Here is a 12587-nt window from a genome sequence, read left to right on the forward strand (position 1 = left end):
TTTGGTTTGAACTGTCTGTATTGTTTGTTCTCCATTCTGTGAAGACTTCATGCCAAATCACAGCTTTTTCTTGATAATGTGGACAACACAGTCACAGCAACACCAGTTTATTTGTTGGTCACAAAAGGTTTCTCCCTATTCTTGTTTAATTACACATGAAATGTATTTAGATAACATGTGATTTTAACATATTTGAGGCTCAGGCACAATTTCTCATAATACAAAGTTAAACTCCAAAACAATGTAGGTAGATTAACTAGCACAAAATAAATTAAGTGATAAAGTCCTGCTCATAATAAGATGACTCTTTGGTTAAACAATTAATCAGGTTACATAGCACAACGAGACATAAACAGACCTTTAGAATACAACTAAAACCACATGTATTACTTCAGTTTTCTAAAAGCTGTACATGTAAGATTCTGGATAAAAATAATTGACAGGTATATACAGTATATTGTACACCAATTAACCATACATTCACATACACGATACAGTACATACACACGTGAACCAAAACACTGTGTATTGACATATTGCTGCATTGACAGTTGCGTAAAATGTTTGGAGTAACTTCCTGCAAAAGGCTGAGTGGTGGCTTCACCATTTCCTTCCTACAGTGTCAAAAGAGCACCAAGGGGCCGATACTATACATTGCATGCATTAGGCTAAACTCCAACCCTAACCTATGCTTAACGTACAAGTCAAACCACATTCCACGAAAACATAAACACTCACTTCCTTCAACTATTTCACTTGAAAACTTGTTTGCACCTGATTATACGCGACATGCCTTGGACCATCAGATGTACAGCAGCCCTCTGCTTTTTCAAACAGATATTTAAAACTGATAGTAATCTGTTTGATGTGCACTAGGACTTAAAAGCGGCAAGTCGGACTTAAAGTGCCGCATGGCTTCTTTGGAGTCGTTAAGACCACTTGTGTGTGTCGGGAAGCCTTCAGCGGGGAGGAAGGAAGCAGAGTTTTTGTCCACTCTCACCGAGCCTGCTTCGAAGGATCCTTTCAGATCCATGTTGACGCAAAAGTATCCGGAGAGCAGCTGTCTCTTGTACTGGTCTAGACGCGTAAAAATGTCCTGGACGGAAAGATTGCTGCTGCCCACCCAGGTGGCATACAGGCTGGTGGAGCGGATCTGGGATGGCAGGGACTGGTAGTGGTACAGCTCCAGCTGGCAGGAAAATCTAAAGTACAAATCAGCAGAATGAGTCTATTTTGAACAGAACAGAACTCTGCATCATGCAATAACACCTGTTTGTTACCAATCAACGTGTTTGCCTGGGGAATTTTCAGGGGAGTATTCATTTTATTGAAACCTTGTGAAATGGCTGCTCATGTGCTGAGCAAAGTTTTGTGAGTGCAAAAGCCGAGGCCGTTCATTGCCATCTACTGTCTTGTTCTTGTAAGTGTGCACACTGCTACTCAGAACTTGCTGATCACTTACATGAGAAAGGAATTGTGGCTCTATGTTTGATTGATTGATTTTGGTGATATCACAGAAGACAGCACAAACAAACTTCCAGTCACTCAGTCAGGCATCACCGACGATTAAAAACACTACAAAGAACAAGGGCTTATTTTCATTGTGGTACTCAACGCACAGTAGGACTACAACAAAAAAAATAAAAGGGCAATATCTTATCTCTTATGTAAAAAATATTGTGTAGAGGACAGTCTACATATATCTATCTTTATTTAGTTAAGTTCCCTTTGATGACTGAGTGCTAAAAGAAATACATCAATAATTATTTTGTGCATGTCACAGCTTCTGTACAGCAAGTAAATGGACTCCCCATAATATATCTGCCTTCAAGACAGACATCTATTTATCCCCACTTTTAGTCAGATTTGATGGTCCTCTGAGGTAAATGCAAACTAACATATTGTTAGGTTTAAAGTAGGAAATTTCAATAGCACTTTATTTTTTCAAAATGATACCAGTACCACTAGTGCTTTTCATAGATAAAATTCCCTCCCAAAAAACACGACAGATAATATTAAAGAAAACCTATATATCCCAATGTAGCATTTTCCTTAAACTGCATGAAATGAATGTCAGTTTTTTATTTTTCTAATCTTTAATTTCTTGTTCCTGATCGTAAGTCACAATGGGGTGGCCGATATCAGTATCACCCTCAGAGTACTGATACTAGGGCTGTGTATCGATTCTAATTTCCTAAATCGATTTGATTTTGATTCACAAGAGTTCAGTTTGATTAGATTTATATTTTTTCGATCTGATTCGATTCACTTCAATCCGATATTGATTAATTATGGAACATAAATTCTTAAATATCAATGGAATGACAAAAAACGCAAAAACATTTGATTCCAATTAAATTTTATGGTGGCAGTAACTGGTTAAATTATTTAGTTTATTAATAAAAGTAACACGTGTTATCACTTACATAAACAGTGACAGCAAGGATGAGATGAAAATATTTTCATAATTCTAATTCAATAATTGTAAATATACATTAAAAATAATTTGAATTGTCCAAAAGTGCAATAAGTCAATTCATAAATGTAAGAAAATATATTAAAACATGTGAACAGTAACTTTCAGGAAAGCAGTAAGATACAAAGAAAGTGGCTTTTAAAATATTATTTTCTCATGAATTATGGGGAAAAAATATATTAAAGGGCTACTTGACTCATTGAACCATTTTCAGCAGTAAAAAGTTAACATTTTGTCTATAATTAATGTGGTAACGTCATTATTTTTCATGTACAATTAGTACCTTTAAAAAGTAATTTTTGTACTTGACTGATGATAACGACATCACCTGTCCTGAGGAAGTAGGTAACGACCTATCATGGCTCAGTTTACTGACCAAACCCAGAAAACAGGTGAGCCATGATTGGCCGTTACCTACTTCCTCAGCACAGGTGACGTCATCATCAGTCGACAGCAAGTAGAAAAATTACTTTTTAAAGGTATTAATTGTACATGAAAAATAATGAAGGTATCAAATTAATTCTGGACAAAGTAACTTTTCACCGCTGAAAATTGTTCAATGAGTGAAGTATTCCTTTAACATAATCGATTCATGGTTTTATGAATCAATATCAGGCTTGAAAAGTAAAGTCGCTTCGATATTGATTATTTGAATTTTTTAAATACCCAGCCTGATATATTGAACTAAGGCTATGTATCAGTCTGATACCTGGTATCGGTACTCAATCATCCTTTGTTTAAAATGTTAGAATGAAACCTACACTTAACATTAGGCTTCATAACAATTAATTTTTGCACAAACATAATCACAGTCAACGGGTGTGGACGGCACACCTACCGGGCAGAAACATGCTGCGTGATGCTTTTAGAGGCCTGGCGCACAACATGCTGGATGATTTTCACCAGCTGCTCTTGAATCCACCCGATATCCTCCTGTACATCTGGCAACCACTCTAACAGTCTATATATGACATCAGAATCAATTTAAAAAAAAGTGTAAATAAATACACAAAATGACAAAACAGCATTTTGAATATGTGATGATTTAAGATAAGGAGTCAGTGAGTAAAAATGTGATGACTAGTACCTGAGAGTCAAAGACAAAGCGGACTCAAGGGGGAGAGTGTAAGGGAGCATCATGGCAGATGCCATCCTGAAAGGAAGCAGGTTGCTAAGCGACTGCACCAGGCTCCTTCTTTCTGTGCAGGCATCAATGAGGGCTGCAGAGGGAGGCAAAGAAGCACACATTGCATCAGTCAAATACTCCACTGTATAGAAAAGTGCCCAGAGAAACTGCGATAAATCAGTTTTGACTGCAACTGATTTAATTGGCCACAATTTTCCATGATTATATATTGATTTAGTGCTTGTGCACAATACTCTCATGTTACCTTTGTGCAGAGTAGGTGGAAGGCGTACAATGATGTGCTCTTCTATTGAGGGATGAACAGTCAATTTCCCATCGAGTGTGTACATCTTTTCCTCCTCTCCAACACCTTTAGAATCAGCATGTATATAGTCACCTTGATCTTCATGCTCTTCTCTGTTCGCCAGCAAGGCTCTGTCTATGTGGGGGTCGCTGAAATTGAGCAATCCTGAATAGAAACAGAAATGGACGTTAAAGGGGAAGTCAATCTTGTTGACAAAAATATGTTACATGTTACCTCAATAGTCTAAACATGACATTCTGATTAATATTACATTTGTGGAATATGAGTGATGCAGCAAAATCCTGCCGTTTTTATCCATCTCAGGGGGCGGCCATTTTGCCACTTGTTGTCAACTGAAGATGACATCACAGTTGCTCAGGTCTCAGGCAACAACCGATCACAGCTCACCTGTTTTCTGACGCTGAGCTGTGATTGGTTGTTATTCCACTACCACAATATTAACATAGACTACCATATTTAGACTAGTGGGGCTGCATAGAACTTATTATGGTCAATAATTTTTTGTCCGGTTGAGTTCCCCTTTAACACAGCACCAGCCAACCGTCATTACCCAGTTGGGTAGGAGTGTGACAATATATCGTATTGTGATAAATTGTGATACTTTACCATAGATTATCGATACGCCTACGCAAGTACGGTGATATTTGTACTTAATATGAAGCCACTATAACGGATCCATTATTTATGACTTATTGAGTAATTACTTGGCGGGCCACTAGGGGGAGCGCCTCATAAGCGTGGTGGGGAAATGGGCGGAAGTCTTCAGGCAAAGAATTATTATTATTATTATTATTATTATTATTATCGTGGCTTTATTACCAATATATCGATAATCGCGGTATCGTCATATCATGAGCTAATCGTTATCGTAAGCCTCGTATCGCATATCGTGAGGTACTCAGAGGTTCCCACCTCTACAGTTGGGTATATCTTGATGAAAAAAATGATATAACCATTTGATTTTCCATTAAACATTGAAGGTGTTTGAAAAACAAAATCTAAATCAAATTGTGTTGACTCATACCATTCTTTTTCAGGAAGTGCAACGCATCATTATATCCCTGTTTACACATGGCTTTCATAACCTAGACACAACAAGAATCATTAAGTTCACTGTAGTTCATCATGGATTGTGTATACAGATCGGGGACGGCGCCTTCAAGTGACCTTACCATTGGATCCGGTGGGAAAAGTGCCCTGGAGATTCTGTAAAGATTGGTGAGGGTGAACTGGATGCTGGTGTTGGTGAAGCGGAGCTCATGTATGTTGGTGGAGGTGTCCCGCGGGCAGATATCGCTCTCACCAGAGAATGGCGACACAGTGATTGTGTTTTTCAGCTCATAATGAGGCAAGTTGTCCGAGATTCCTCCATCGACGTATCGCTGCAGAAAAGAAATGTAGACACAAATTGCGCTTTGGGATACAATAAATAGAGAACCGATTTATGTCCAGTGTCAACCACCGAGAGATTACTTGCAAACATTTTATTATTCATAAACACTATCACACTATATTTGTATCTGATAAAAATTCTCATATGAAATAAAATAGACAAACCATTCACACTCACAGAGTAACAATAGTGTGTTCAACGAGACAAAGTAAAATTTCTGCAGAAAACCGTGAGAATGCTGAAAGCTGAATGCTTATAAAATATTTCCCAAGCGAGATTTGAACCAATGCACTTGCATGTCTCCGAAATGCCAGGCAAGTATTTAATTAACATGTGAGCCAACTTGGCTTGTTGAAAATCATGGCTAAAGGCCTATTTATATGTACAAGTGTTATCTGAAAGTACTCTCCATTCATTTAGATGGAAAAATGGAACTAATGATAGCCAATGAAAAAATGCAAAAAAATAAAATAAAATTCATGCAATAGCTCCACCTAGGCATGCAGTACCTGTCATTCATTTAGATAGAAAAATGGAACTAAGATAGATGGTATACATGTAATCACTTTGCATAATTTCCATGGATACATTTGCAATTTAAAGTCAGAGGTGGGATTCGAACCTGTGACCTCCTGGTTACTGGACAATGCATTTTACCAAGAGCACCACTGAGCAATAACACAGTGCTAGTAATGATGAGAAGTTGTATGTTTGGAAGTGGGCGTGGAAAGTGGGACTTCAATGTCAGTCCTATTGAAAATGAATGGGGAAAAGTTGATATTTATTTAACATTAAATTGTGCGAATACTGCAAGTACTCTGAAATCAGACGATATATATTCCCAAAATGAGGTAAATTTTTGAAGCGAGTTGAAATTTGAACCGTGTAAATCGGAAGTATTATGTGGGAGTTATTACACGGCAAAAAAGTGTGGAGAATAAAAAGCCGAATAACATATTACCAGCTCAGTGGTCTCGTGGTAGAGTGTCCACCCTGAGACTGGGAGGTCGACTATAAAAATGGAACCCAATTGCCTCCCTGCTTGAAACTCAGTATTAAGGGTTGGAATTGGGGGGTTAGATCACCAAATGATTCCCGAGTGCGGCCCCCTGCTGCTCACCGCTCCCTCAGGGGATGGGTCAAATGCAGAGAACAAATTTCACCCCACTTCGGTGGATGTGACAATCAGTGGTAGTTTAATATGTGGGAATGCTGAAAGCATTGAATGAAACTAAAAATCAATTCACGTAGGAGGTCAGAATGCCTGGAGAAAAACTACAAGCACAGGGACACATGCAAAATCCACACTGAAAGGCCGGAGTCAAGATTCAAACCCTGAACCTTCGAACTGAGGCAGACATGCTAATCACGAGACCACTGTGCTGCTATCACTAACCTCTTTAACTCCATCAAATTATTTACTTTTTTTTTAACAACCGATTTTTTTTCCTGCTGCGGGGATGAGATGACAACAAATTAAATTGATTTCCTCAAATCGTCAAGAGATTATTTTTCAGACGCTTTCGGGTCTCTTCTTAATTTGCTGTAACCTTATTTATTTTTTTAGAGAATCTAAGTTGGTTTAATGCATTCCTCTCTAATCAGTGTTTTTACTGAGAATGTTGATCATCTAACCAGGCCCTCAGCTGATGCGATCAGACTGACATCAGGGCCTGCTCCCCAGAGGTTATGCAGAGGACAAACCGACCCGAAACGTCCGAGCTCACCATTGGCACTGCCACTCGAAAATGTTGGTCACAAACCCTGTGCACACACAAGCATGTGCGGACTTGCCAAAATCCATCACAAAGGCCACAGAGGGGAGGGTGCTGGGAGCTGCCATTGCTCAATAACATTTCGTAGAAGACCTCAGGGCTGCTATGCGAGTGCGTCAGTGCCCAGAGAAAGTTCAAATGTGCCCATTAATGAGAAACTAAACCCTTAAGTTTTGCTTCAGCACATTCACACCATTCACAAAAACATTTTTTTTCCAAAGTAATGGGTGACTTTAGTAGGGTAAATGTAATACTCCAACCAAACATCTCAAATCATCTTTCCCCATTGAAATGAATAGAAATGCAATTAATCCCAATTTGAGCCTTCCAAAAAAACACTACAAAAAAATTGTAATATGTTTTTAATTCAGTGGGTATTGCGCTACTTATTCTGATGGTAATTCAGATGAACCTGTACGCTGATTTTAAATGTGCTATCGATTGCTTTTACCCCTTGTTAAACATATATAATTGGGACACTTACCACTCCTTGCAGCGTGGGAGGAATAATGCCACAATACACTGGGATGTAAGCACTGCAAACACATGCCTGCAGGAAACAAAACAAGAAAATTAATCTGAATAACTATTAAATGAACATCAATTAACAGTCACACCTGCACAATCTCCTCCTTGTTGTTGAAGTGAGACACAAGCACATTTTCTCCATCTGTTACTCTGGTCAGAGAGATTCCCAGCCTCCCGTTGGCGATCTGGTGAGAGTCAGCGGGCAGAGTGCGCTGCAACATGAAGCGCACGATCTTCACCAGGTTGAAGGATGGATGCATGGGACCGAGGAAGCGCTTTCTGGCTTCTTTGGCGACCTCAATGATACTGGCACCAGCCTCTCCTGTGTACGCAACACGACAAAGAATTGAAATAGTCAAACAGTGGAAATTAACTGCCTCGACATCATACTATTTGGAATTCGGGAATAAAAGGCCTCTCAAGTAACACCGAATAACAAAAAAAACGAACGCTATTGTGTGTGATGTTACAAAACCTGTGTATTTCCTCTTTCTGCAGTAAGAGATGTGCGGGCGAGCAGCTACAGAGTTTATTCTACACTCTTGGACAGGCGCTGCATTACTGCTGTACTTTTTACACATATTTTGGATGCAAATATTACAGATCATCTACATGCGTAATGTTGCTACTTTTAGACACATGACTACTACATAATGTGATTAATTGTTTGTTCACCAGAGAGGTCTTGCGCACATTTGTTGTAATGAGTAATTGCCAATATTACACATTATCTACATGCGTAATGTTGCTACTTCTAGACACATGACTACTACATAATGTGATTAGTTGCTTGTTCACCAGAGAGGTCTTGTGCACATTTGTTGTAATGAGTCATTTGATATTGATTTGGGATAACCATGTCTTAATTAATCTTTTAGTTAGATATCGGCTTACTTGTTAAGTTTGCTTTATGTGTGTAACGTTATTGTTTTTTAACTGTATAAAATAGAGTGTGTGGATGTGGTAACCACTAGGCGAATGTGCTGCCATAAGTGAAATAAAAACAAAACTGAAAGAAATAAAATAATCAAAATGCTAACCACTCGCTTTTATTTCGATACTAAGATTTTTACTCATGTGTTGCTCTTAAGGTGAACATGAAGTTCCGCAAGGTGACTGACTAACTGTTGTACAGTGTTCCCTCGTTTTCCGCTGGGGTTAGGTTTCAAAAAATACCCGCAATAAATGAAATCCGTGAAGTAGTTAGCTTTATGTTTTACAACTCTTATAAATGTTTTAAGGCTCAAAAATCCCCGACCGCACAATTTATACACTTTTCTCATTGAGGCATTTACATGTTCTCCAATTTCTCTCGTTCAAACATTGATAATGTTCAAAACTTCATACATTTTTATAAAATGGGTATATTACTGTAAAAAAAATATACAAAATTGCACTTAAAAAAAAATCCGTGAAACAGCGAGACCGCGAAAAGTGAACCGCGTTATAGTGATGGAAGACTGTACTTTTGCCTTTTTACCGGATACAAAACAACCTCAAGTCACAACTGTTGCACTAAACAGCGTGTAGTTTAGTACACAAATATATGTGCTTGAAATTATTTATGGAGCATGAGTATTTTGCCAGAGCTCTGGTAGAAAGACATGGACAAGAAGAGGAAACAAATAGCATTCCAGTAGTGTCCAGCATGCTGTAGTCATGCAATTCAGACTTATGATTTTGCAAGCACAAGCTCTCACTTGCGAAAGATTAGCTGTCGTGTGCTGTACTCTAGCACGAGTTCCAGAGGCCAACCCATATTATCTACCATGGAGTGACATACCAAGGCACACGCCGGTAACCAGCGCGGTGGCGGTGAGCGCTCCGGCTGAAGCCCCATAAATGTGCTTGGCGTTGTGCACTAGGAAAGGAGCCTGCTCCAACAGGCAGCTGGCGACTCCGACATGGTAGATGCCCAGGAATCCGCAACCTGCAAACGAGATGTTCCAAGAAGAGTCTAAAGGGAACATAGCGTGCGTTGGCAGGAGGGTCGAAGGTCATCGGCCGAACACGATGTTATCGCCCCGATTTTGGGACTTGAAAAAAAAAATGTATATTTTTTTTCCCAAACAGCCCGCTGTTGTTAGGTCGGAGTGCCGCTCGAGGGCTTGCTAGTGCCTGTTTACATGCTTTGTTGAATCTAGCAGCGAACAGCTTCAAGCTCGCTGGCTAAATAGCAAATAAGCCGGTAACCTCTGTCCCAAATAGATCCGCTAAACTCACACGTTTAAAAAAATAAATAAAAAAATAAAAAAAACAACAACAGAAAAACTATAAAGCGAAAATAAGCTTTTAGTGACTGAATATGTCCCGAGTAAAATTATTCCGACACGGTGGTTTACCCAAGTTTGCTGCCGAATACAGTTAAGCTTTTATGAACAAAGAGGCGGGCAGTAAGTCACTTCAGTGCCCACTCACAATTGAGAACGCAAAGCACGTTGACCAATCAAAAATGACGTATTACGTATGACCAATTAAAAGCCGTGGCGTTGTCACTAGTGACTGCGATCGTGATTGGACGACTTTGCACCAAAAACAAACGTCACGTGGAGAGCTCATATTTTGTTGTTTTTGTATTTTTTATTTTTTTGGCTAATAGTATTTGTCGATGTGTTTTCGTAATTGATATTTTCAATTAATTTGTAACGTTTGGAAAAATGTGGCTGGATATATTGATGGTTATTTTGTTCATACATTACATCAGTGTGCGTGCCGACCTTTATTGTGTCAATTTCCACCATATTACGTTAGAAAATCTCATTGCATCTAACTAAACGAAAACGTCACAAAAAGTATATCCAGTCCTGAAACAGTGACGATCTCATCTCAATTTACACAGGTCTGTTTAATTGGACACAATTACTGATGTAATCACAGGAAAGCAAATTGATTTAAAAAAAAAATAAAATTATTGTGCCATTTGCCTTTTTTTTTTTTTTTTTGCTTTTCTCTCCACGTCGCTGACATCGATAGCTCAACAGATGTATTTGTAATGAATATAATAAATAATTTTCGAATAACAGGATAATATCCCACGGCACCTCTAAAAGATCTCTCACACTGGTTTACGGCATTAGAATCAAGACTATTCTTAGGTGGCTGTATTTTCATCTACGGGTATTTTCCCTTTGTTGTCATGACAACGACCTGTGATCTAGAAAACATCACATATTGTAGGAGGAACAGCTCAATGCAGCAAATAGGGCCACTTGGCAAGTGAATTGGTCACAAAGTTACAAAGAAAGCCTGTTTCACAACAAGTAGTGTTGCAATTCAGAATTTCGTGCATTCTAGGAGAATGACATCTCGTCTTTACGATTGTTTTGTACGATATATTCCAGAAATGTTCCTTTCATAATGTTTTTGTGAGTGGTGTTGCAAGTGACAACACCATTCCCCAGAGAGGATATTCTGTTGTGAAACTACTTCAGAGGATAGTTAAAAAAATGTATTGATTGTTGGCAGTCAAAACAAGATTAGATTTAACTCAAACAAAAACAGCATCTGATTGACGTTGTGACCATTGTTTTGATTCTATCCTTGTGGTGTTGTCAATTTAATAATTGTACACTGAGTGTTAAAGGTGAGGGTCATAAGGACCTCAGACAGCAAATCAGCCAATCTGTAAAGTTTAACCCGGCCATTGCTAATATGATAACTGCTTTGGTGTGTTAAAAGATATCTAGAATTAGGGGGTTAAATAGACATAACAAATAATGTAATGTATTCACACATATATTTAGTAATACTGTATCCTTTAAAAGAAAAAAAAATCATTCTTATAATCTATTCTATTTTTGGAGAGAGAACATTTGACAAGATAATCTCTCAAGAGTCATGAGAGTATCTTTTCTTTCTTTTTTTTTCTTTTTTTTTTTTTTACTACACTGATATAATTATCATCACTGATACCATGAGGTAAGTAGGTTAAAATGACCCTGCCCATTTTTATCTTCAAATGTTAAGATGGTGAGAACGGAAAGATTGGACCATGAACCTGACAGTCAGACTCTAAAATTAAACTACTAAACTTAATTGACCAGTTATGCTTTTAAAAAGTCATATATTTACCAAGATACGGGCCTTAAAAAAAAATGAAATTCATGAATGCTTTATGTACACAATAATCTACCCAAGAAATGACAGATGTATAGGCAGAATTACATTGCAAGCTTAATGCATGTGCCATGTAAAATAGGACTGTTCAGAGCATATTGCAGTGCACTTTAGTAAACTACCTTACAGAAAATGAAAGTATCTTATCATGACACTGAGATTATTACTCAATAGACCTAGATGAACTTGTGCAATTGAAATGTTTGGAAGTGCAACAGTCAATGCTTCAAAGGCCATGTAATTAAATCAAACGTATAAATTGAGTTACTGTGAAACACTAGAGTGGACTGACTCAATTTTTGTCACTTTAAGTTACTAGTAAGTGCAGAAATTAATAGAGAAGGAATATCGTTCAGATTAGTATCTATCTATCTATCTATCTATCTATCTATCTATCTATCTATCTATCTATCTATCTATCTATCTATCTATCTATCTATCTATCTATCTATCTATCTATCTATCCATCCATCTATCCATCCATCCATCCATCCATCCATCCATCCATCCATCCATCCATCCATCCATCCATCCATCCATCCATCCATCTACGGCTCTGGCAAGGGGCTGTAAACAGCGCCCCCGGCTGGCCAATAGTAATATACCCAGCTACCAAGTTCTTCCCATAATGTGCGTAGTAGTCCCGCCTTCAGTTGAAACTTTCGCGGCATCCGCCAAGAGACGTTCGTTTTTGAATACTCAAGAGCAAGAAAGGCGGAGACTGTCGCTTTTCAACTGAAATTCACGTTTGACCAATCTTCCGCTGTGACACCGCTACTCGTTTTTATACAAAACGAGCAAACTCTGAAGTGACGTAGCGTTTCACTTTTTGACCCAGTTGAGGAAGT

At 38.3% G+C, this 12587-nt stretch overlaps 1 protein-coding gene across 2 annotated transcripts; it reads right to left on the reverse strand.

Moving 5' to 3' along the window:
* pnpla2 (patatin-like phospholipase domain containing 2) lies at positions 1–9997 on the reverse strand. 2 transcript variants are annotated; one of them, XM_077516698.1, is made up of 10 exons: positions 9407–9997; positions 7713–7945; positions 7580–7645; positions 5100–5309; positions 4952–5012; positions 4000–4071; positions 3868–3909; positions 3564–3696; positions 3315–3437; positions 1–1202 (listed from the first exon to the last, which is right to left on the reverse strand). In XM_077516698.1, exons 1-10 carry the CDS (start codon positions 9591–9593, stop codon positions 842–844), a joined length of 1488 nt encoding a protein of 495 aa, XP_077372824.1. In that variant the 5' UTR covers positions 9594–9997; the 3' UTR covers positions 1–841. The 2 variants fall into 2 exon arrangements, with proteins under 2 accessions (XP_077372824.1, XP_077372823.1); XM_077516697.1 differs by having other exon boundaries at positions 3868–4071.
* Positions 9998–12587: the final 2590 nt, after the last annotated feature.

This window comes from Festucalex cinctus, chromosome 3, assembly GCF_051991245.1.
Source record: "Festucalex cinctus isolate MCC-2025b chromosome 3, RoL_Fcin_1.0, whole genome shotgun sequence".
NCBI lineage: Eukaryota > Metazoa > Chordata > Actinopteri > Syngnathiformes > Syngnathidae > Festucalex > Festucalex cinctus.